This window comes from Lissotriton helveticus, chromosome 1_1 (genome assembly GCF_964261635.1).
Source record: "Lissotriton helveticus chromosome 1_1, aLisHel1.1, whole genome shotgun sequence".
In the NCBI taxonomy this organism is placed as follows: domain Eukaryota; kingdom Metazoa; phylum Chordata; class Amphibia; order Caudata; family Salamandridae; genus Lissotriton; species Lissotriton helveticus.
In genome coordinates, this window is record NC_136057.1 from 454,336,343 (window position 1) to 454,362,298 (window position 25,956).

Consider the following 25,956-nt stretch of genomic DNA (forward strand, 5'->3'; position numbering starts at 1 on the left):
CCAGCAGGCTTGCTCACCAACGCGTCCGATCAACTGACAAATAAAAACGTAAGGATTTGTCAAGACATGGTGTCATCATTCCTTAGTTGCTGAGGAGGGTGCATTGATAGATATAAATATATATATATATATATATATATATATATATATATATATATATATATATATATATATTCCAACAAAGTTGCCTGTCAGACGAGAAGACCACTCACGGGTAAGTTTCCTTGTTGCATCTCTTTAATGGAAAGAAGGCACTCACAGTGTCATAATGCTTTGGCTCAAATAACTGTCCATTTCTCCCGACGCGTTTCGTGACATCGCTCTTCTTCATGGGGCTTTGGACTGACAGAAGGTGAAACCAGGCAGTGTTCGAGTACTACTATTTCAATTCGATACTTCCCCGCCCATAAGGCGTGGCCATCTATGTGGCCTGCTGGGACATGTAGTACTCGTGTATTCCTGCAGTGAGTCGCCGAGTTTCACTTCCTTACTCCGTCAAATATTGCCCAAGTGGGTTGGCAAAAGCAGTTCTGTACCCCGGAGTGCCACTTGCTTCTTTCAATCGCACTCACCCGCCCCAGCGCTAGTACGTCATGTGGCGTCCCAGCAGGGCTGCGCGGAGCACAGCGGGGTTCCTCTCACGGCACAGGCGGGCCGCAAACAATTCCAACAAAGTTGCCTGTCAGACGAGAAGACCACTCACGGGTAAGTTTCCTTGTTGCATCTCTTTAATGGAAAGAAGGCACTCACAGTGTCATAATGCTTTGGCTCAAATAACTGTCCATTTCTCCCGACGAGTTTCGTGACATCGCACTTCTTCATGGGTCTTTGGACTGACAGAAGGTGAAACCAGGCAGTGTTCCAGTACTACTATTTCAATTCGATACTTCCCCGCCCACTCACCCGCCCCAGCGCTAGTACGTCATGTGGCGTCCCAGCAGGGCTGCGCTGAGCACAGCGGGGTTCCTCTCACGGCACAGGTGGGCCGCAAACAATTCCAACAAAGTTGCCTGTCAGACGAGAAGACCACTCACGGGTAAGTTTCCTCGTTGCATCTCTTTAATGGAAAGAAGGCACTCACAGTGACGCCACATGACGTACTAGCGCTGGGGCGGGTGAGTGCAATTGAAAGAAGCAAGTGGCACTCCGGGGTACAGAACTGCTTTTGCCAACCCACTTGGGCAATATTTGACGGAGTAAGGAAGTGAAACTCGGCGACTCACTGCAGGAATACACGAGTACTACATGTCCCAGCAGGCCACATGGATGGCCACGCCTTATGGGCGGGGAAGTATCGAATTGAAATAGTAGTACTGGAACACTGCCTGGTTTCACCTTCTGTCATTCCAAAGCCCCATGAAGAAGTGCGATGTCACAAAACGCGTCGGGAGAAATGGACAGTTATTTGAGCCAAAGCATTATGACACTGAGTGCCTTCTTTCCATTAAAGAGATGCAACAAGGAAACTTACCCGTGAGTGGTCTTCTCGTCTGACAGGCAACTTTGTTGGATATATATATATATATATATATATATATATTTCGTCAAACCAACTTTGTAGGTAGAAAAGAAGGAAACTCGAGCCACAATCTCCATAAGCGTGATAGATTTTAATTCAGCAAAATGGTCTCAAACGCCCGACGCGTTTCGGTGCAGCCGCACCTTGGTCACGGGTGAGTTCAGTCATTACATTTTGAGTTTTTAAAGTGAAAAAGCAAAATAAGTGCAAAACATAAAAGTAGGACTACTTCCTCATAACTTCAGGTTTGTTGAACAATGGAGGCGGCCATAGTTAAATATTCACAACAGTCTACAAGTTTAAACTGATACATTCTCAATTTAGTGATACCCAGCATTTGAGATGTTATAGTCCACATATAAAGAATATAAAGTGTCAATGTTGATATTTAAACAAATAATACAATTTGTATTTCTGAGTTGAAAACATGGTTGTCCATGCTGTTAATAAACTCCACAAAATTTTGCCCAAGTGGGCATGAATTCGTAATGCCTGGAACACACTTAATTGTCCATACTGATTATAAAATCAATAAAGTTCATATATATACATATTCACAAACATTAGAAATATGCTTTCCCTCATTTGGGATTTTTAGATCGCTTAAAAAAAAACTTTCAGCAACACTTTATCCTCATTCTGAATCACTTTGGACATTTCTTATTTGCATTTCAATCTTAATATATATTGTATTTCGTATGTAGAGACACAGATTTTTTTCTCTGTTTCAACTTGTGTAGTACAAAGCGGATTTGTGTGTTTTTCCCCATCATATTGGCAATATAATATCTATTCTAGATTTGGCTCTCGAAACATTCGGCTTGTACAGTTTACATATGAATCCTGGTAGGTTTTAGTATATTTGGGAGGAGGTTTATTTTAATTAATTTAAAAGATTCCGATGTCTTAATTGATTAATACATGTACCAATTCTGTGACGTGTAATAATAAGCAGCAATAGAGAATTACATTTTTTCTTTCTGTATATATCTGTAGGCTTGTTTATTGCAAGAAACTACTGCAACTTGTTGATGTTGTGTTCATGGCAACTTCTAAAACAGAAACGGGCATCTCCTGGAAGTTGTGTGAAATTGGTCAGTGTTTTAACAAGAAAGACTGTTGTCTATTAAAAGTTCTATTTATAACACTAGGGCTCATGAGTCAGTTCTCTTTAGTTTGGGATACCTCCTTAATTAAGACCTGTAATTTGTACTGATAGTATGCTGCAAGACAGACAGGGTTGGATTTCCCGGTCTGGCGTGCAGTATATAGAATATGTTAATTAATTGCACATTGTTATGAAATAAGCCAACGATAATGCTTACCTTAGAACTATTCCATCATTACTTCCTGTAATTATTTATACTCAAATTCAAAACTATTCAAGGCAAGTCGGGGACTTGACCTTTTAATCAATTCTGAGATTAAACACTCCATGGTGTGCCGAAACTTTTGGGTTTTAGCACAGGTCCACCACATGTGCAGGTACATGCCAATGTGTGTTTTACATTTGGGGCAGAGAACACTATTGCCTAACCTATGCATCAGCCGAGGGGTCACGCATGTTCAGCGTATCTATTTTAAAATTAGTTTTAGCCTTTCATTTCTGGTTACTGTTTTATAATTCATATACATTTCGTCTGCTTTCAGTTTCTCTCCCAGTTTTTCTATCCAGTTGTCTTCGAGGAAAATTGGTTTAGTGGCGACACAGATACAAGGTTCTGTACTGTGTAATGAAATACGAGCCCTTAACTATTGGTTCAGTGTATGAATTTCGTACTCTATCGGCCATATTTTCCAAATGGTGGCCACTAGGTGGGAGTAAATGAGGAGGCTTACACATTCCTTTAGATGTGATCTAGCACAGAACTCTGCAAAACTAGTGGGCACCCTTCATCATAGAGGTGTTACAAGATGCACTGGCTCATTCCCCGCCATGATTATGACACAAATTTAGGCATGTCAGGGAATATCAGCCCTTCAGGTTTTATGTATAGTTTTTCATGTGTACTTGAAGGGTCCTGATTTTTCTCCTTGGTATCAGTTGTAGTGTCTATAGGAAAGTAGGATCTGCTTTCATGGTTACCCCCACTTTTTGCTTGGTGTCAGTATGTTTTTGCCTAGTCTGACTGGGATCCTGTTAATCAAGAGCCCAGTCACTGTGCTTTCTCCCTAAATTGACACGGTAAGTACTTCTGTACATCTACAATTGGCTACTGCTGTACCCTTGTAAGTTCCTAGTATATGGTACTAAGGTACCCAGGGCATAGGTACCTTACCTTAGGGCATTTTGATACATATAGTGGAGATCCGTCACTACACTGCCTAACTATGAAGTGGCTGTGCCGAACCTGGGCATGTTTGGTGTCAAACATTTTGGAATCATAACCCAAAACAAATACCGTTGTTTGATTCCATGCACTGGGGTCTCCTCCAGGAAGCCCCCAGTACTCCAGGTAACAGCTTTTCAGGGTTTGACAGCAAGCTAGTGCTGCAGCCGACCACAGACACGATTCTGCCCTCATGCTGCTGAGCTGTGCTCAAGCAGGGGAAGGTAGAACAATAGGTTTCCTGTCGCAGCAAGGTGTGACCACCTTTCAGAAAGGAGTTAGTGTATTGGGCTGGGGTGGGGGCACTTGCCAGCTCCACCAGCCTGCTTTGAAGGGCACATTTGGTGCGCCCTCCTTGCATACTCCAGTTTGAGCCAGTTCAGGGAGCCCTTGGCTCCTGCTCTGGCGTGAAACTAGACAAAGGACATGGGAGTATCCTCCCCTTTGTCCAGCCCCTCCTATGGGAGGGACCCCTGAGTCGTTCCAACTATTTCCCTAGGGTACTTAAGGGCTTACCTGTGGGTGGCTCTTAGATTAGTTGTGGGACAAGTCTCAAGCCTGAAATCACATCACTTTTCGACCGTCTGAACACTTGGACTTTGCTGGACTTCGCCTGGAACCGAGACTGCATCAATGAAGACTCCTGCTGCTCCTGGTCCTGGTCCCGATGTTCTGCAAGTCTTTGTCATCGGTGTCTGTGCTTCTTCCAGGATCTTCAACAGGCCTTTGGACATCACAGACACCCAAAGTAATCTCCCTTGGAGTGAAGGAACCACTCCCCTGCATATGCAGGCAACGCAACGTAGCTGACCGGTCTGCTGCTCCTGACATCCCACGGACCTCGAATGGCTCAGCAACACAGGTAGTGGTTCTGCAACTCCCTCGAGGCCTGACGTGTCCTCTCTGCAAATTTGAGGCCAGTATCCCTCATTGGAACTGCTGGGATCAAACCCCTCTGCACCGTGTCGACTTGCCATTGCCAAGGCTTGTTGGCTCTGTACTCCAGAGATCTTCAGGCTGCAAGAAGCTCTAGCCTCCAGCATCTCCTTCTGCCTAGTAAAATGCACTCACCGCATCCTCTGCACTGTGGGCCTTCCTTCTTGGTGAGCTGCTCTAGGTCCTCTTGTGACTCCTGTGCCTTTGGCCTGTGGGTCCTGCTCAGGATCTTCTTCTGCTTGCAGCTGCCAGGGCCTGTTGGTGCGCCACCAGACACCGACCCCCCCTGGTTCTCAACCTCCTATGTGGGGCAGCTCGTGCACAGTTCCTGGTCTTACTCAGTGTTGCTGGGTCCTCACAGATGCAAACAAGGTCACCGTCAACTCTTCTGAACTGTCCCACATCAGTGGGCATTGCTCTTCTGTGCCTCCTGGTCACCCCGAGTGGCATAGACTCTGTCCCCTCTGCTTACAGGTTCTTTACTTCAAGAATCCATCCTTGGATTCCACCGGACTCTTGCACAGTTTCCTCCAACTGCATCTCTTCTGAAGTACTCCATCCATACGGCAGTTTCCAACGTCACTTCGCACCTATACACCCGGCTTCCCTGGTGTAGGTATCCTGGTACCTGGGGTATCCACAGGTGAGGTGACTCTCTAACCTTCTGCCTTCCATGGGGTTTCCTCAGGGTCCACTGTGTAGGGTATTTCTTGAAAATTGCAACTGCGACTTTCCTGTGGATTTCTATTGGAAACGCAGCTGTGTTTCCACTCGGCACACAGCCTTCATGGGGTTCCGGGGTACTTACCTTGTGTGGTTCCTTGTGTCCCCAGCTCCTCTGAGTCTCCTGGTCCAAGTCCCGTCTTGGGTCGCAGTTCACTAATTTAGTATAAGGTTTGGTTTCCCCCTGGAGAACACTGTATTTTGTGCTTACTTACCTATTTGCAATTGAAGTATTGTTGTGTATCAGTGTTGATATCACTGGGTAGGAGATATACCAATGAGTTAGTGAGTATTGTGAAACAAATAGACATCTTTTTATATACACACTGTGTGGTTCTTTTTTCTTTTTACCTACACTACATGAATAAACTGGTAAAACAAGCTGCTTAACACTCCTTCAAGATATGCCCGAAGGATACTTTCCAAAACTACCACTTTGAGAGCTTTCTATGGTTATCAAAGACCACTAAAATCACCATAAGGGTTGTCTGGATTAGTGCAAGATGCATCACTTAAATAAGTGGGCACCATATACTAAGCCAGCCTCCTACAGTGTTCCCTGTGCAAAAGGACACATGAGCGACTATCAATTTGCAGACTGGATCAGTTTTATTTTCTGTAATTCAGGGAACAAAATGTTGTAGCTGTGCTGGCTGGTAAAATTTCCCAAAGTGAGGGATCAGCAGACCACTCCTGTCCTAAGGCAGTAGAAGTAAGCTCAGACCCACTCCCACTCTTCCGGCGTCTCGCTTAAACTCTAAACGTCAACAACACGTTTCCAATATCTACAGTGGCATGTGTTACAACATAAAGCACTATGAGTTGAAGAACAATCTTACTGGGAGAAACATCAATCACCTGTCAAGCGAGTTCTCAAGGCTCGCAAGTAGTGTAATTATACTTGCTTTACACACTTCAACCTTCTAAAGGTTTAAACATAGCCCTAGATATTTAAATGAGGTCAAGGGTACTCTTGACGAAATAGCATTTAGTGTCGCTGGGCCAGCACCAGGAAGCATCGAGTTTGGTAAGATCGATTTAAAGTCAAACACCAATCAAGTTTTATTCACTTACAGAATCCTGCGACTGAATTTTTGAACGTCAAAAGCACATCATCTGTGTTTAGAGATATATGATGTTTCTCCAGTCTTTGCTCCATATAATGATGGTCATTCTGTCATTATTTGCCCCATATGTTCTATAACAAGTGCAAAAATCATTGAAGATAATGGGTGAACCTTTAGTGTGCCCTGCAATATCCCCATCTCTGAAATAACAGCGTCATACAGACATTTCACTATATAATATTAACATCCGTGGTATGACGGTCTCACCTAAGTCATGTTGTCTTGATACCTGAAACAAGGCATGCCAGTTAAGTATGTCAAAAGCGTAGTGGGCATCCAGCCTGGCCATCGTGTGAGGTACACCTCATGCAAATGTTTCAAACAACAGAAATGATTTTCTAATGTTTGAGGTAGTATAACGACCACAGATAAATCCTGAGATGTCGTCATGCACTAAGCTACCTATTTCGCTAGTATGTATCTGAATCTTTCTGTGTGAACAACAAACGTGGAGATCCCTGCCACCTTTTGACAGCACTACGACTGAATCCCTCAGAGTTTCCGCCAAATTCCCAGTTCAGTTTGCCTCTTTACAACACATATATAACAGGGGCAGTGACATTTCCATGTACTCATGGTAAAGTCCACAGGGATGCCATCGCTCCTAGGCATCTTATCAGTCCACAGGTGTGATATCACCCATTTAAGTTACTGACATCTATTGATGCACATTGACTATATAGGCAGCACTGCTTGATATACAGAATTAGCAACAAATTAGAGACCTCACTCAGTTTGTCGACTATATAAATTAGAATACTACTAGATGATACTATGAATTGCTGTCTATTCAGTCAGTCTCTTCCCATCTTAGTCTTTTATAGCTGCCCCCGTTCTCACACCTCTTCCCTATTCACCAGCCATGCTAGTAGGAGTCATGCCTGGTCCTCAATCTCATGCTGCAATTCTGCACACTGCCTATAGTTGCGTTTCGCTAGTCTAGCTCCCATAGCAGCTAGTTCTTTCTTTTTAGCTTGCCCTGTTGTAAGTCAACTATCTGAATTTTTGTGTTCTCATTAGGGTTGAATCTAAACAATCATGCACACTCATCATGCACACTCTGAATCAAAAAAGGAGAAACCTAATTAATTGTATAAGCTAAATGTTCAAATACAAAAAAATCTTTGCGAGGTTCTCGAGGAACTTTTGGGGAGGAAGTATGCAGAGGGACCCTGGGAGTGACATTGGATTTCACAGAAAGAAAACGCATTGGCTCTCCTATGCGAGATCAATATGCTTTGTCAATGTACTTCCAAACATGCTGAACAGCACCCATGCAGCTGTAGAACATGGCTCAAAAAACATTGAAAAGCCAAATAGTAGAGCTAGTTGGGTTTATCAATGGTTTTTTGGCCATGCTGTACAGCTGCGTGGCTGCCGTGCAGCATGAAATGGTTGTCGATGTCTGAACTGGACAGTGCTCCACACAAAGAAAATGGAGTGATTCACTACATGTGGTGCCAAAATAAAAGGCAGTAAATAGGAGTGATAATGATGTCAAAGAATGGTATGTGATGGACGGGCTAAAAGCCTCTTTTTAGATACACAATAGATAGTCGCCAAAGCAACCGCACAAGCGTGCTGCCTGTAGGCAAGACATAAAAAGGTGATGCACAGCTTTATCCCTCTCTCCATTACTACCATGCAGGCGCTTAAGGAGGGTGCGTCGGGTTTGATGCTGTTCTTCGTGTGCCTTGTTACGAAGAGCTAATAACTATTTGTAAGAGTACTATATAGAAATACTGTTGAATCTCTACTGTTACATGCTTTTCTTGAAGAGAAGGATTGCACTCAGGGAATACCATATGACATGATCAATGGTTTGATGTCATTTTTGCAGGAGATGCTTTTCTTTGATTTGTCAATTGTGGCATTTAAGAAAATTGTGCTTCCTAGCAGTGGCGGCTCCTCTGCTAAAGTGGAGGAGCATCGCCCCACTACTCAAAAGGAAAGCTAAAATGCACATAACATATTGTTATTATCATTTTTACTGACTCCCTGGGCGAGGCAGGGCTGGCCAGAGCAGGGAGATGAGTGGTTTGCACTCCTTAAGTGTGCAGGACTGCTTGGCCAGACCTCTTGGGCCGGCTAAACAGTTCTGTGCACTTTGCATCTTCCCCACCAGGCTGGCGAGGAACATGCAAGGCTCCCTGTCCCAGTCTGAGTGCCGATCTACGGCGCTCATACCAATCACACGCGTTTTGATTGGCTCAGGGGAGCCTGGTTTCTTACTCCTGCTGGACGGAGAGGAAGAAGAGGCCAGAGGAGGGTCAGTGGCTGGCCATCACAGGTAAGTGTTTTTTTTGGGAACTTTTTTCATCCCCATTTCTGCCCTCCACCCACCACCCGCCCCCACCCTGCCGCTCAGATCTGGCAGCAGCGGCTACTGCTTCCTAAATTGAAGGATCATACTAAGAATTCAGTTTAATCCCATTTACTCAGCTCTCCTTCCACAGGTCATTGTTTACGTATGGAATGGAAGGATGAATCTTTTTTTCTGCGTCCATGAGAATATGCACACAACAGAGGTGGCATGCACAGGGGATTTGTAGGAATTTTGAACAAAGGAAAGCGTTTACATTTGTAATAGTAATGTCCTGGAAAGCATACATAATGTATCCTCTGGCTGTTCACCGATTAATGAATGATATAGGATAAGGTAGAGATATTTTAAATAGTTGATATATTTCCTTAATACTTCTGAAGATTTGAATACACCTTTAGTTTTTAAATCTCGTGTCAAACAGTACATCGTTTATAAATGCACATTTTAAGTATTAGTATAGGGAGTGATTAAATGTATTAATTTAGGGCTGTAATGTACAGTCTTCTTAGATGTTACTGTTTTAAGACACTGTAAATTCAAATTTACTAAATAAAGAAAAAGAGTAGAGAATGCCCCAAGGGTTCTCGAGAAACAAAATATGAATGCAACATAAAATCATTAGAATCCAGGGTTCTGACGTTCTGTGTATGAAGGGTAATTATTTTCTTGTAGATTGAAAAAACACCACGAACCATTCCAGTAAGTTACAATCAAAATACGGCATGGCCGGGGGGTGAAAGCCTTCATCAAACAGCAGCGCTCTGCAGAACTGGCTGCGCAGCCTGTCTGTCTTTGCTTCTTCCTAGGCTGCAACCGCTGCACTCCCAGAAGCAAACATTAATCATTGCGTAAGTAGCCTTGCTGCTCCTCAGCCGAGCTGCAGGTTTCAGCTGACTGGGCTGTTCACTCTAAAGTGCGCTGGCATAAACTGCAGGGTCATATTTCAAGCCAGGCAGCGTGCCAAGCACACTCTGAGTACACTTCCACGACCTTTCAACCCACATTTACAATTTCCTTGAGCGGCAGGCAGGCTCCCAGATACCTACAACACGGTGCTTAGCGACTCGGTCTGTTGCTCCAGCGTCACGTGGTGACTGCGTATCTTTAACAGGTTGGGTGAAGAGCAGGCCAAGGGATGAATTACTTTCTCACACACCCAAAACCTGGTTTAACTTTCCATGCCACACAACCTCTGTAATGCCCTTCTTACATCTGTGTGAACCTTCACTCGAGGGCAGTGGCGTAACAAAACTTGAGGGGGGGGCAGTGCCAACTAAATGGAGCCAACCCCCTCAACAATCCCCCCCCCCCCCCCCCCCCCCTCATCCTGGGACCCAGTCAGAAGCTCTCAGGTCAGAGGCACCCACCCGTGCACAGTGTTGGATGCTATTCTCTTGTGCGTGGTTGAGGGTTTGGTGTCGGAAGCTGGCTCTGTATATACTATACCAAAGTGAGGTATGGTGTGCATAGGGTCCAGTGGGACCCCAAAGGTAGGCAGAGGTAAAAGAAGATAGCACCTTCCTCTCTATTTGTGGTAGTAAGAGTGTTAATAATTGGTTGTACACACTCAGGCAAGAAATTATGTCACAGACTCAAAGACTGAACTCGGACCAATTAGTATCAAAAATATTATTCAGTTATTTTATTTCTAGCACCAAGCCAAGCCTGGTGTAGGTAAGTGAAATAATACTTTCCAAGATTTTATGCAGTGAATTACAGTTTAATGCAGGTTCAAATGCAGTTGGTTGATTTACAGGTATGTCAACAGTTCCAAATTATTTTTTAGTTACTTTACAGATTACCTTGCATGAAACTCATTGGATTACTTTTTAAGTTACTTTTGCTAATCAATATGATATGCCTAAAATCACACTGAAACATTTCCTAGATAAAAGGTAAGTAATTCAGTTTTTACACATCTGCAGTTTTTCAATGTTTCATAAAAACCAACTCAGCACGTAGAAGAATTTTCAAGGAAAAGCAGTCAATGCAATCCTATGGGAGGAAATGACTGCAATCCTATGGGACGAAATGACGTTATCAGTTTGCAGGTGAGTACTTATTTATGGGACTTGGTATATTCTGGGTTTAGAACCAGGGTTCCCCCAGGGTCGAGTACGCACTCTCAGAACACCCTCAGCGGCACTAGGGCAGCTGGGTGCAGAGTGCTGGGGCTCAATGTTTTCGAATGGGGGATAGGGGGCCTCCAGTTGGTGGATACACACAAGCAGGCTACAGGGTTGTGGGAGCAAAGCTCCTGGTGTTAGGCTCAGGGCAAAGGGGGATCCAAGTTAGCACCCAAAGTGCACACGCAACAGCACAGGGGCAGCTGGGTGAAGGCTATTTTGGCGTCGGTGGCCCTGTTGATTTCAATGGGGATTCTCTGGTTGCAACCAACACTGCAGGCTCGGGGACAAAGATCTTCTGGAGGTGACCACCGGTTGGAGAGGTAAGTTGAGATGCTGAGACACCCTCAGTTGGGCCACCCAAGGCTGTGGGATGCCGGGGGCAGGGGTGTCTTTAGGCGTCTGGTTTTCTTACCAGCTCCGGTCGGGGGGATCCTCCAGAAAGGGGCTGCAGGCGTCGAATGGAGATTCGAGGCAAGTCAGAGATCACCAGATCTCAGGTCAGGATCGACAAGGAAACCTCCTCGGGGTGTTGGGCCACTCGATCTCGGGCTGTGGGCGTTGGGTGCAGAGTGGTGCAGACTCATGGATTTCGCCAGAGCCAGTGTCTGTGGGTGAGCAAATCTGGTGCTCAAGGGAGACAAAGTCTTGTTTTTGGAAGGCAGGCCATGTCCTTCGGGTTCTTGAGGACTGCTGGCTGCAGGACACACTGGGATTCCGCTCTAGCAGGTTCGAGGAGGGACAGACTGGTAGGGCTGGGGCTAAGTCAGTGGGCGTCCTCCTCTTAGTTCAGCACTGCTTCTTCGGTCCTTCTTCCGGTCTGTTCTGGTCTTCTGAGGAGGCAAGGTACGGGGTTGCCCCAAAATACTAGATTTAGGGGCATTACAGGCAAGTAAAGGTTGGGTCCAATGGGTCCCTTCCTTGGGGTGGGTACACCCCCTATTGTGCCACATATGCCTCACTTTGGTTGGCTCGGCCCCCACCCCCATCTACAAGATTGCAGGGACTGAGAGCTGGGCTTCACCTCGCCTCCCCAACCTGAGAGGTGGGGTTGGCAAAGGTGGGCACACCTCCCTTCCTCACTTGGTTTTTCTGCCGATTCTCCCGCCCCAAGAGGGGGTCAGAACCGGTAGGGGCCAGTTGCAGGAAGCAGTAAATGGCTGGGGTAGCTCACAAAGGCGGAAAGCCTTTGAAGCTTCCCCTTCGTGGACCCTGACCATCCTGGGGGAGGAGTCGTGGCACTTCGTCCCAGGATGTGCATTGTTATAGACCCCTGAGAGCAGCAGGCTCTCGACCCAGGGGTCCAGAAACATGCCTGGTGGTGGCAGCTGGCGAGCAGCCACTCAGCCAGGAAACTAGAATTAGGTAGTTTATTTCAGGGGGCATCTCCAAGATGCCCTCTGAGTGCATTATTCATTAAATCCCACACTGGCATCAGTGTGGGTTAAATGTGCTGTGAAGTTTGATACTAAACTTCTCAGTTTTCAGCTAAGCCATTATGGTAATCAGGAGTTCGTAATGACAAACTCCCAGCACCATATACTCTTAATGGCATTACTGCACTTACAATGCCTAAGAATTGGTTTAGACACTGTAGGGGTACAGGGCTCATGCACCTGTACCCTCCTCACTGGTATAGTGCACCCAGCTAGAGGGGTGGCGAACCAATGCCAGGGCAGTGGGTTATAGGCATGGCACACAGGGATGTGTGCCATGTCGACTCTTCACTTTGTTCTGCACCAAAACACGCAGCCTGCAATGGCAGAGTGTGTGTGTCAAGGTACAGGGCCTCTAAGGGTGGCACAGTAAGAGCTGCAGCCCTTAGAGGCCTTCCTGGCCACAGTGCCCTTGGTATCGTTCGTACCATTCACAAGGGACTGACATGTGGCCAAAGAGTGGCAATTGGGTTTTGTATCAATGCAGTTTTAGGGAAAGAACAAAGGCCCTGGGTACCTGGTTGGCAGGAACCCAGGGCACACTTAGTCAAAGTACATCAACAGTTTGGCAAAAAGTGGGGGCTAGAGTGCAAAAAGAGGACACTTTCTTACACTTGGTGGATGGCTTTCTCTTCTGCGTGGTCGAGGGCTTGGTGGATGGATATTCTCTTCTGCCATTAAAAGAGCTCGACGAAGTAAAAGCGGACTACAATAATCTATGTGCAACCTACTGTCTAATTTATAAATTGTAACAGATTCATCCTCTTAGGGTTGCTATAATGAGCATAATTCCCATCCCTGAACACCCCTGAATAAACACGTCATTAGTGCAAGAAAAAAAGCCACACAATCACAAATATTATGTTGCTGAGGCACTCAATTTTTAAAGAGTTGACTAACTGAAATGCAGTGTCATTTTGTTTCAGCTTGAAGATGATTGCCTTGGAGGAATTTTATAGTGCATTATAATATAATCCCCCATTTCTTCAGCGCAGGTCAAGGAAAGTTGTGGGATTCTGACCAACAATGCATATGACCATCAGCCTTCGAAGCCCAGATAAAAGTTGTGGGACCGTGATAACAAAGACAATTTTTCACCTGTTCGCTAAAGGTTACCGAGGGAGCTACTGTCCCATTATGCAAACGTCGGTGGAGACCTGAGTGGAGCATGAGTCTCTGCCTGTCATCCCTACTGTACCTGAGGCTAGTGAATTATCTGCAGGGGTTTGCCCTGGGCAAATAAGGCCCTGCTGTCTCCCTCCCAAGGTCTACACCAAATACCAGTTTGATAACCCAGGTCTGACATTGTGAGAGCACACACAGCCTCCCTTTGGACTAGCTTTTCCCTGGTCTAAATTTGAAAGAATTGAGGTGAGAGAGAAGATTCACTTGCACATCTCACTGAGATTTGACAGCATATGTGGAGGGTTCCAAGGATCCTATCTAGTCTTAGAGGAGGGAGCCAGAGAGGCTCTTTCCTTACTTGGGGCAGGGGAGATGCCATCACCTCCACCCTTAATAATAAAGGCACTACATCAGGGAGCTTATGTCGGGTGTGTGTAGGAAATACTGTAAAACAGTGTGTTCACTACCTTTTCCTATGCACCAAGTATGCATTAGAGGCTATTTGTATAGTGCAAACCTAGTTAAGCAGCAATGGAGCACTGAATGCTTGGCGAGAGCCAAGAGTTATGGTACCAGGTTGTTTACAGAAAGGTAGGTAACAGGTGCATTCTTATTATGCCAGAGGCAGGATAGATTTCCTCAAACTGATGAGGATTTAGCTTCTTTGAATGTCAGTAGATTCCAGTACTTCTGATATCGATGGGAATGCTGTTCTATACCATGTGTGCACAGATGGACAAGGCCTACATTCTGTGTTCATTTTTCTTGCAAATTTTCATCTACTGTTCGGTGATGTCATGCTCCAAGTATGGTGCTATTCACCTGAGATGGTCAGTTTCCAGTCTAGTTAGTCAAATATTGTTTATGACTATGGGTGACACATCTGGTTTTGAAGATGCTGCAGCCCTGAAGATGGTGCCAATGTAATTGCTTTGAATGTGGTAGAATTCCTTTAGATCAATGAAAAGGCACTGTGGTAGAATTCCTTTAGACCCATGAAAAGATGTGCAGTGGCATGTAGGATTCCTTTGAGGGGTGCCAGAGTGGTGGTGTGTATAGTATTGAAAGTGAATACAAATGATTTAGCATAGTTCTGTTGAGGGGTGAGGCCATCTTGGTTCAGGTCCGATAGCTAAGCGTGGATTTGTTTGGGCTTTAGACCGGAATTGAGACCCAATTCTGAACAAGGGTGGTTTTGAGTAACTAAATGTCATCAGTTATGGAAACTTTAAGTTAGTGTTGAGCGTAGTTGGTATACTGATGGACCTTGACGGTGAGTAAGGATGCAAGACTTTCCCTTCAAAGATTGAGGATGATGGGTGTAAGGATAAATCACGGAGGTTTGCAGCATGAGATAGGAACTACAAAATCCCAGAAAATTCCCATTTGTGCAAAGTGTTGGCAGTTGGCAAGGCAGTAGATGAACTATTGCAAGACATTCCCAGAGTATTTCCTGTTTGTTTGCAGGGTGTGAATAAGTGCAGGATGTGAGACTGTGCTGAAGGATACAGAGAGGTCATCTAGGATTAGGTAGCAGGAGTTGTAATGTTGTTGCCAAGGATAGTACAGTTGACTGCTTGAAGATTAGCTGTTCTGGTGCTACAGAGTGGTCAAAAGCCAGATAAACAGTCATGTAGATGATCTGCTCCTGTAGTTTGGTGGCAACTGCTCTCTCAATGATTTTTCCTATGAAGGGTGTGTGGGTGATGGGCAGGGGCCGGTGTGGTTTCCTGGATCGTAAGCAGGTGTGGGATTGGTCCTTTCTGGAGGCCGCCTGCAAGAAATCAGAGGCTGAGATGGAAGTTGGCAATGTTGAGGAGGGGTATAAGATGAACAATCCAAGAGGCTGAATGATGCATGATGCTAGAAGGTCATCATGTGTGGAGGTTTTGAGAGAGTTCAGAATGTTGGAAGTTCAGTGTGTGAGAGGCGGTTGAAGGCTGTTGTCTCAGAGGTGGAGTGATGGGGCTGGAAGGTGTATAGATGTTATTTTCAGGTTCTTGGTATGGGCTATAATTTTGTCAATCTTGTCAGTAAAGGAGTGATGAACAGTACTGCACTTGTAGTCAGACTGAGGGATGATAGGGTCTATCTGGGAGTGGAATAATGGAGTGTTGAGGGTTTGTTGATTGATTTTGTGCTGGGTCACCAGGTAGGGAAAGGCTCTGAGGAATGTAGGGAGTGAAAGTTAAATGAGGGTATAGGTGATGAGTTGTGAAATTATTTTGTTTTTATTGGATCGCACAGTGGGTAGGTCAGAATGAAGGAGCCTATTTGAGATGTTGAGGGTAGAAATTGGCAAGTGAGGAGCTCAAATGACTTGCGACTTGCTCAGGCTTGAGGGTACAGTTAGTGGACTGGAGACTGAAGACAATAATTTGAATGCTATAGTCTGTATGGATGAAGACATCTAGGATATGCTGTGAGGTGGATGTGATTTAGTGTCCAGCTAGGTGTTTTTGGTGATTGTGTCAGCCATGTCGGGAGTATGATTGACAGCAGCAGAATGTGTTGATGAGCATAAGTTTAATGATTTGCGCTGCTGTGAAGTTTGCTCGAGATTGAAAGATGAATACCGGACACTGTGCCCTCTAAACCAAAGAGTGTGCTTATGGATTCAAATCCTTTCTAGAAAAAGATGCCTAGTTATTTGTTGCCTTCAATAATAGAGTGCTTGCATTTCAGTCCAGAGTACGTATGTGCCTGGTTTGTACCACAATGGTGCAATATGGAATGGAAATTAGAAGGTATTCTGCTTTCACTGGATTGAGTTTAAGGTGGTGTTAATGTTATCCAGGATTGGATGTTGGAAAAAGTTTGTGCAATAGGTTTGATGTCATTGAGGGAGGAGATATTCAGATAGAGCAGAGTGTAAGCATAAAAGTCGTCAGTGTGAATGTGGTAACTGATGTAAGAGTGTTTGAGGGAGGAGGCAAGGGTTCCATAAATAGGTTGAGGAGGATGGGGGAAGAATGCTATGCAGCAGGGCTGGTGAGGGAGTTAGACAGTTATATATGTTGATATCAATTCTCGAGGTATGATAAGAACATCTGAGGATTGAGGACTTCAACCCCTTCCTATCTCTGAGAATATCAGATAGAGGGGAGTGAATTATTGTGTCAAAGGCTACAGACAGATTCAGGAGTCACGTTTGTCTAGAATGTGAAATCATGCTCTGAAGTCAGAATTAAACACATTAGATCAATTTCATCTAAGAGTATCTACACAACTTAGCAGGATTTTTGCAAGGATGGGAATGTTTGAAACTGAGTAAACTGTTAAATCTTTGTGAACTGCTTCTGTGTTTTTGGTTTAAAAAAGTGGAAATCTTCCACATTTATGGCAGTCTGGGACTGAGTCGTATGACGGAGAGGTCTTAATTAGGTTTGTCCAGAAGGGTGTAACTGAAGGGCTTATTCTCATTGAAAAATGTTGATGGCATAGGTTTGAAAAAAATGAGGATGGTTTTGTTTTGGCAATGGTGTTTAGCATATCTGATTGGGCTAATTCTCTGAAAGAGGTCCAGGTACTTTGTGTTTTTGGATGGTGTAATAGAATTCAAAGTCCTTGGGGAGGGGCAGTAGAGAAAGTTCCACATTATTCAACTCATCTTTAAAAAGGTGAGGAGCTACTTACATATTTCAATGGTGTAATCATCTAAAGGAGGTTGTGTGGAATTTCTCATTATCTCAAACAACTTTTTGGGTCAATTTTTAACTTGGTCAATCTTGATTTGGTTCCAAAATATGTTGTTTGAATTTCCATCTCTTCTTTAGCTTTGGTAGGTTTACAGGGAAAGGATGTTTGCACAATAAATATGTTGCACCCTCAACGGGTCTTTCTTTGTTCTTTGTGGTCTTTTAAATACCAGTTAATTTTTACTGATGTGTCAATTACTTCTGTCCCAGTTTCAGAATATTGATTTGCAAGCATATTGAGTTCTTGGTGTGGTAGAACCTAGAAGTGAGGTTGTGTTATCAGCTGGGTTGCAGGAGTAGTGCTATTAAGGTCTCCCTCTGAACAGGTGTTTGGGTTTCTTTGGTTGTGCTTATGATGGTCAAGAAGCTTGCTATCCTTCTGACGATAAGATGGTTTTTGCAACACATTCGCGGATACTATTAGGACACTAAAGACTTAAGAGGCTACCTCCAGAAATAACATTTTCATAGACCATTTACAGTATTTTTATAAATAACATTTTAATCGTTGTGATAATGCTGCTATGTGGATGAGGCAAGTATGATACTCCAGAATTAACTTTCATAAAATGATTTAGAGATTTCCCAATTTTAACTTGCAAAGGACACGTATCACAAAGTAAAAGCTTACCTGTAGTATTAATAACATCTGTATAATCGATGGCGGTACCCTAGCCCGAGGACGTGACAGGTTATCTTCCAGTTTTATATTAAGTGCAATGATGTTCCTGAAATGCAGCAGAGCCAACTGGCGGACTGATGGCTCTTTGCCCTGGAGGTGGGAAAAAATATTGGAGTACAACAATGTAATATGAGCAAGCCTTAATATATGACCTCTATAGATGTGCCCTGAACTAAGGTTATGCGATCAAAAGATGAGCAATAAAACGGTAGGTTAACAGTCTTCATGGAGCATGACATTTTGGGTGACGTCATCCGAGGATATAGCATTGTTGATGCCTGTAAGCCCGAGCTTCTTTCTTCTAAACACATTTCAAATATGAACTTGCCAATGGATCTAGCAGTTTTCCTATACGCCCTGAAACTAACTCCTCTTGTACAGGAATGGGCCATACAAAGGTTTGTAAACAGCTACAATAAAACAAGCTTGAGGGCATTCCCACATTAAAAGAACCTCTTGCTGTCACTGAAAGAAGATTTTCACAGAAAAAATTATGTGTGAATAAATATTTTTAAAAGTGTAAAACCATGTGTTGTGAATTACAAACGTGACTTTACACTCCTAAAAATGTGTTTAGGTATATTAGATTAAATTACGGTGAAAAGGCTGTGTGAACTCGATTGCAGGATTTGACATTCTTTATCTGAATTACAATTTATTTTCAAATGTATATCATTCTTAGCACTTTGGAAAACAAGTATTACTTCCGGTGGAAGTTCACTTATAGAGCTCAGTGTACAGGTGCACTCATCTATCTCACACAATTGGCAGAGTCAGTGATTTCTGCTTCGATGATCTTCATAAACTACATAAAGACCCAGGTCACTCCAGTCTATAAATGAAAGAACGTCTTGTAATAATGTACGGTAGTGCTACACTTACCTGAACGGGGTAAAAAATTGCCTGAAGCATTGGCAGGACATAGGTGAAGAAGAAGTCCCAGGTTTCTGCCAAGGTGTCTAGCAATTTCTGTCCTGAAATAAGTCAAGAGATAACATTTAAACTACAAAGAAATTCCGGTGGCAAACTACACATCCACATTTTGGCATGCTATATTTTTGTGCTGAGCTCATCAGAACACTGAAATGAATTACATTTTAATATATTTCCTTGAAAAGAACACACACAAAAAAGCCCACCTCAACTGGTGTTTAGTGCCACACCAAGTATTGGAAAGACCTGGAGTTCCTTGACTTATGAAAGGTCTGGGCACGAAGAACAAAACGAGTTGCTTTGAAATGAGACATTTATGGAGTTCACAGAGAATCTGAAGACATTTGGGTAATCTGTGACAATCACAGATTATCAGGGGCAGTCGCATACATATCCATTTAGGCACATATCTGTATGCGGAAACAAACCACTAATGGGACTTTTTTTAATTCTCTGCTAGGAAATTACTATTTCATGTAGAAAAGAAAAACCTTTACTGAGACCTACATCAATTTTGGGGGATGTCCCTCCCGATTTCAATACTGAATACAAATTTACTCCTTCACTTGACAGGAGAATACCTGCAAAACGTTTGTGAATGCACACAAGATTGTGGGTGTTCATGAACTTTACAAAAAGACCAGCCTTGGACCATCCATATCTCACCCTCCTCATTGGGTTTGAAAAGCGCAGCTTCTCACCCAAAAGGGTCTCAAGGCGCTGAGGGGGCGGAGGGTGCTTGCTGCTCCTGGGTGTTCAGGGGGGTCAGTCGGACAGCCAGGTCTTGAGGTCCTTCAAGAACTTGGGGAGTGATGGTGTCTGTCAGAGGTGGTGAGGGAGGGAGTTCCATGCCTTGGCAGCGAGGAGAGTGAAGGAGCGTCCTCCTGATCTTGTCTTCTTGATGTGTGGTACCGTTGCAAGGAAGAGCTGGGCCTAGTGGAGGGCTATTTGGGGTGCGTGGAACGCGAGATGGTGGTTCATGTAGGCAGGTCCAGTGTTGTGGAGGGCTTTGTGGGCGAGAAGTTTAAAGGTGATTCTTTTCTTGACGGGGAGCCAGTGTAGTGTTCTTAGGTGTTGGCTGATGTGGCAGTGGTGCAGTAGGTCAGGACCAATCTGGTGCCGGCATTCTGAAGTTTGCGGGTGAGGTTCTTGTTGATCCCGGCATAGAGTGTGTTGCCGTAGTGAAGTCTGCTGCTGATAAGGGCGTGTGTGATGGTTTTCCTGTGTTCAATGGAAATCCAGTTGAAGGTCTTTTGGAGCAGTGGAGGGTGAAGCTAGGAGGATGTGGCAGCATTGATCTGATTATCATGAACAGAACTGAGTACATGGAAATTTCAATATACTGACAAAATTTCCTAATAGGCAAAATCCATTAATATGACCAAAATCCCACTCTCTCTAAATCCGATTTTGCCCTTGTAAGTGCTGCTATTTGTTTCGTTTAGTTGCACCAATAACTTTTTGAGTCAGCCTCAGGCTAGCAAAATACACTCTGCACACTGAAAAATCATTTTTCCAGTGGTAGAAAAAAGTGCCTGAAAAATATCAGATCGAGTAAGTGTGTGTGGTAGCATTGTTGCAACGAGTTCAGGTGTAGCTTTCTTTTTGGATTTGTATGAGCCAAAAGAATGATAAAATTATTTTTCTGAAATAAAGGAGGACTGGAATTTCTGGATGCAATTTTACTCTACAGTTGCGTTCATGCGTTTCTTTCCATTCTCTCTCTAATTCTCTTTCTCGTTCTGTCGGTTTCTCCTGTAGGATTGGAGTCATTCTTTTACACTTCCCGATTCTATCAGCCTTTTATTTCTCCTCTTTCTCTGCAAGTTTTATCATTTCACTTTCCAACAATTTCTTTTTTTTCCTTTCTCATTGAGTGGGTTTATTTTTTCTCCATTTCCCGCTGCAAAATATTTCTCTCTGATGGTCTACATATACTTTCTCTCTCACCTCTTCTGTTCACGCCCTCCACTTGTTTATCTACTGAGTAGCTGTTTCACGTTTTACCTTCCAGTTTCACTGTTACTGCCCTTTCGCTTCTGCTCTATCTCAGTCACACTTTTTTCCCTCTCTCAAACCTTTTGGGTCTTTCCTTCTGACATCTCATTGACTCCCATCTTAATTTCTCTTGTGGCCCTGTGGTCATTCGAATGCCTTTCTCCTCATCAGTCCTGTCTGCTCTCTACTCATAGTATTCTCTTTTCTAAACTCCCTTAATCAGGATCTCTTACACTCTTTGACCATTTCCTTCCCATATACTCTGGACACAACCTTACCCCAAGTTTCATTCAGTGGCGGCTGCTAGGGAGCAGGGGAGGTGGTGCAGAGTAAGGGGGGGGGGTTGAAAAAAAAAATCACTTCCTTGGTATCAGCCGCCACCTCTCCATCTTCTTCTCTTACTCCTGACTACAGGAAGCTCCAGGCTCCCCTAAGCCAATCACAACACTGCTGTCACAAGCATTGATTCAGAAAAGGGGGTGGTGATGAACAGAGTGTCTGAATTAAGCAGACCACTCTTACCCAGTCCAAAGATCAGGGCTTGATCCATCACCGTTATTTAGCTCAATGCTTAATTCAGACACTCTGTTCATCACCACCCCCTTTTCTGAATCATTTTGTCCACCATAAGCGTGGAAGGGTATACTCAGATGTGAGTCCCTTGCTCATTGCACCATCAGAATTCAAGCAAGCCGGGCCGACGACGGCTGAAATGCCAGAAACCGGTCCCCGGTAGCTTGTTTCCTTCCCAGTATAAGAATTGGCTTGGTAGTTTGGTTTGCTCTGTTCCCATCATGCACTGGGACAGGAACAGACTAATTTGCATGTAGCCAGGTTCTGAGCTGGGATGGTGCAGTGAGCTAAAAAACGGTGATGGATCAAGCCCTGATCTTTGGACTGGGTAAGAGTGGTCTGCTTAATTCAGACACTCTGTTCATCACCACCCCCTTTTCTGAGTCACAAGCATTACAGCAGCGTTGTGATTCGTCTGAGCAGTCTGTTTGGCTGTTCAGGCAGTGCCTGACAGCCTTGGGACAGTTCTCGACCCAGACGTGCAACACAGCCAGGTGGAGAAATGCTAAATGTGGAGGACATTTTGGCTGGCTCAAGACGACCAGCCAAACCGTCATGCGCACTTAGTAGTACCCATACCACTCCCCCTCCTGTGAACCAGCCCCGCCCCAACCTGGCTCCATGCAGAAAAACAAAATGATCATAACAGTGTGTTATTATCATTTTATTTTTCCTTGTTGCACTGCTCTGAGAGCAGTGGGGCAATGCTCCTCCGCCTTAGATGAGGAGCCGCCGCTTTCTTTCACACACAAACGCATGACACACACAATCCTAATTTATCCCTCCATTCTCTAAAACTATCTTTGGAGGGGGAGTCACTGTCCTTGGTTCCGACAGTGCTGGAATCCACAATAATGCACATAGGTGGTGCCGAGGCATGCACATCTCATCACCCTCTGTCAGCAGGTGCAGAGAGTGTAGAGAAGGGGGGCACTGACACCTGCAGAACAACACACAGCTTAAAATGGAAGTGACATACTCTCCGCACCTCCTGTCTATAACCCGGAGGCAAAAAGGAAGCATATATATGTGGATAGTTAACAACCTTGCAAACAGGACTCACATTTGCCAAGCAGATGTTGCATTTCGGGTATGAGGAACAATCATGCTAAAGGAAGTATTGCTCAAAGCATCCCTAAGGAATAAAGCATAACTGGCGAGTTGTCAACTGCAGTAAAACACAGACTTGCGGTATTGAGACAGTGCAGAGGTTTACAACAAACTTATTAACAAAGTCAGTTGACTTCGCTTTTTTCAAGTGTATTTTGTTTTGTTTTGTATGTTGTTGTATGTGGTGTTTTGTATCCATTACAAGAAAACACATACATGTATGCATATGCAGTCAATGCATTTCCCCACACCAACAGAAGCAGAAACATACAGTGACAAGGAGAGGTAGATACATACACTATCACAAACAGTCACACAGTGATGCAGATACATAACCACACATGGACGCATGTGCTTGCAGGCACACCAATACACACACACATGCAATGTCAGACTGAAAACATCAAGCTATTAAAAGCACACTAAGTTTGTAGCTCATACTACATTGGGTTACATATGCTGTATTTTGTCAGTAAGAAGCCACTCTCTTTCTGTACAAATTGTACCTTACTGAAGAATTGACATTAAGTCATCCAAATATCTAAAAGCGGCCTGTAGCCAAATTTAACAAGGTGCGTTAGCGTCATTGGGCCCTTTATGGTCAATAACCTTTTTCTTATCACTAGCCTTGGATCTCATTCACTTAGTCCTCTGTTGGAACTTGCTTTGTGACAAGAGGGGTCAGACATAGGGGATCCAGCTCCAGTTTTCCAATGAGGACCAGGACCTGGGTAACTGACTTACAAGCTTGTAATTAGATTAATGCTTATATCTCAGAACTAAGCTTGCCAAGTAAAGTATTATCACTGCTAGACTAAATCTCCTGAATAAATTCAGTCAAACCAAAATCATATGAACCAATAAGTCAGATTAGTATCTGCTGTCTAGAGATCTCTCTATTTGAATTCCTTCTAATTATCAACAACCCCACTGGAATGCACAATCAATAATTGGAGATAAATTATGGAAAGACAGAAACAGGATTTAGACAAAGTTAGATTTTGATCATACTTTTAAAGAAATTAGTACATACATATCAGGCATTTAAAGTCAAAGAGTGCAGGATAATCAAATAAAATGTTGAGTTTGTCACTAATTACCAAAGCTCTTAAAAAGTTCAGAAAAGAACATGACAATGACTGCTCAGAGGCACTCTCCCATGAAGAGGGAAAGAAGTCTGAGAATAGCGCGCACAACGTATGCGTCAGTCGAAAGGAGAGCCAGTGGAGTCTGCAAGGAAGTTCCGCAAGTAAGATGAGCGATGTGTGTCTCCATCCGAGAGAAAAAGCGTGAATCTCTCCTTCTCATTAATGCATAGCATAATATAATCCTCAGGTTCCGGGGTGACACCTTCTGAGTCACCTCATCTGGTCAGTTCGTATAGGATGATTGTCATGCAGCATAAAGAAGACACATATAGCAACAAGCAGTTGCAATGCAATCGGTCTCGCCTTTGGGACCTTATATGTATTTAGCTATGCAGCACATTAGCCTGGGTCCTGAAACATCTACTGTTCTTTAACATGGAGGGAAAGTAAGCACCAAACTGCGTGATACTCAAGGTATGGGAACACATGGAGAGAAATATTGCATTTCAGCGGGAAATGTTATAGTCCAAAGCTCTGTTTTTAATATAAAATCAGGGCCTTCGGTGGTCATATCACTGAAAATACAAGATTTGAAAAAAAATATTATTGTCTACGGGTGCTCGTGGAAGACAATTTTTATGGACTGGAATCTAGAGAATGCTAAAGTGATTCTGGTATTTTACTGACCTCTGCTGGTCGTTTTCTATCCAGAAATTTAAATAGAGGCAGTTGCCAGAAAAAAAAGTACCTTAGCAGAAAGCAATTCTGATATTTTAATGACCTCTACTGTTTTCTATCAAGGCAGTTGAATAGAGGCAGTTGAACAGAAAAAAAAATACCTAAGCAGAAGCAGGCAAGTCCTAGCGCTGATCTCCAGAGCCCACAAAGTACATACACATATAAGTATATACAAGAGGTCTCGAAAGGGCTACCTAAAAAGGGTGGTGATCATAACATAAGCTGTCGAGCACATGAGTGAGTTCAAGAGAACAGTTTCTCATGGCAGATGTTCTCAAAGTAACACAACTGTTGCAGACAGTCCTCATATGGGCATGGGAACTCTCCAAGTGATACATAGTTTCCCCTCACATTGCAAGTTTACAAGCCTTTCCATTCAAACAGAATCGAGCAAAGTATGGAAAATGCAGGCCTAAATTGAATTTGGTTAATGAAATACAGACTATAAAATAATGGAAATATACATTTAATTTATAACTTTTGGGACCCTATATATTTCTTTCCCTTATTTGCATTCATAGGGCATCTTAATTTTGTAGTAAATAGCATGTGTAACTATGACATATTACTGCATTTTCAAAGTACCAACTTATAAAATGATTTCAATGTATTTATTTTATTTATTTGATGAGTTTTATATAGCGGTGGCTAGATCCGGAGGTATCAGAGCCCTTTACATGAGGATCCACATTGTTACAAGGTTACATCAGTTACAAGTTACATATGTTGCTATAAACATTTAAAGAGCATAGAAGACGAGATAAATGGAGCGTAGAGGGAAAGGGGGTAAGGTAAAAGGGTAGGAGGGAGATACGGATGAGATACGAAGGAAAGTCTGTCTAAAGTCCAGCTGGGTAGGTGACGGCCGAGGGGGAAGTCCACAGCCAATCTCCTCTATAGCTATCAGGTAGCTCCACCGGGCATCGATCAAAATGCTAGGTCTCAACAGTCTGTGGCAAGTTCACAGATTCTTTGTCCTGATGGGTAAGCCGGTTGGGGGATATGCTCGAGGTCTGGTCGATGTTATAATTTGTGTCCAAGCGTAGTAGCTCATCATGGTAAAGGACCATTGTGGAGGCCATCTTGGGGTCGGGTAATTGATACTGCCCTTGGTGTTCCATTTGGCCGGTCCCCAGTCACATGTGGGCATCCGCATCTTTCCGTGGCTCTCATAGCTGCAATGTTTACAGTGTTTTATGTGTCCGGCATTAGGCCTCAGGCAACCATTTTAGGGTCAGGCACGTTATAGTTTCAGGGGTTCCCCCCTGAGCATATTGAAATGAATACGCTCTTTGAGCAATTAGTGTGACATATGCCCCACGCATCATCCTTGTGTAAAGGTGCCCTTCCAATCATTTGTGCAACACTTCATGAGTAAAGGGCTTCCCTCGGGTCACCGTTTTGAGGTCAGGGGTGCCGAGTTGAAGTTACATTTTATTCAAAAGAGTCCCCCAGTGATAAGGTAGACGAGGCGCACCCAATGTCCCC

At 43.9% G+C, this 25,956-nt stretch overlaps 1 protein-coding gene across 3 annotated transcripts in view; it reads right to left on the reverse strand.

Moving 5' to 3' along the window:
• PRR5 (proline rich 5) overlaps window positions 1-25,956 on the reverse strand; it is a 621,995-nt gene that overhangs the window by 59,460 nt on the left and 536,579 nt on the right. For all 3 annotated transcript variants that reach the window (XM_078673851.1, XM_078673850.1, XM_078673849.1), the window contains 2 exons: window positions 18,911-19,002; window positions 17,978-18,118 (listed from right to left, as the gene is read on the reverse strand). In XM_078673851.1, the coding sequence (XP_078529977.1) occupies window positions 17,978-18,118; window positions 18,911-19,002 (233 nt within the window). The remainder of the gene's footprint in view (window positions 1-17,977; window positions 18,119-18,910; window positions 19,003-25,956) is intronic.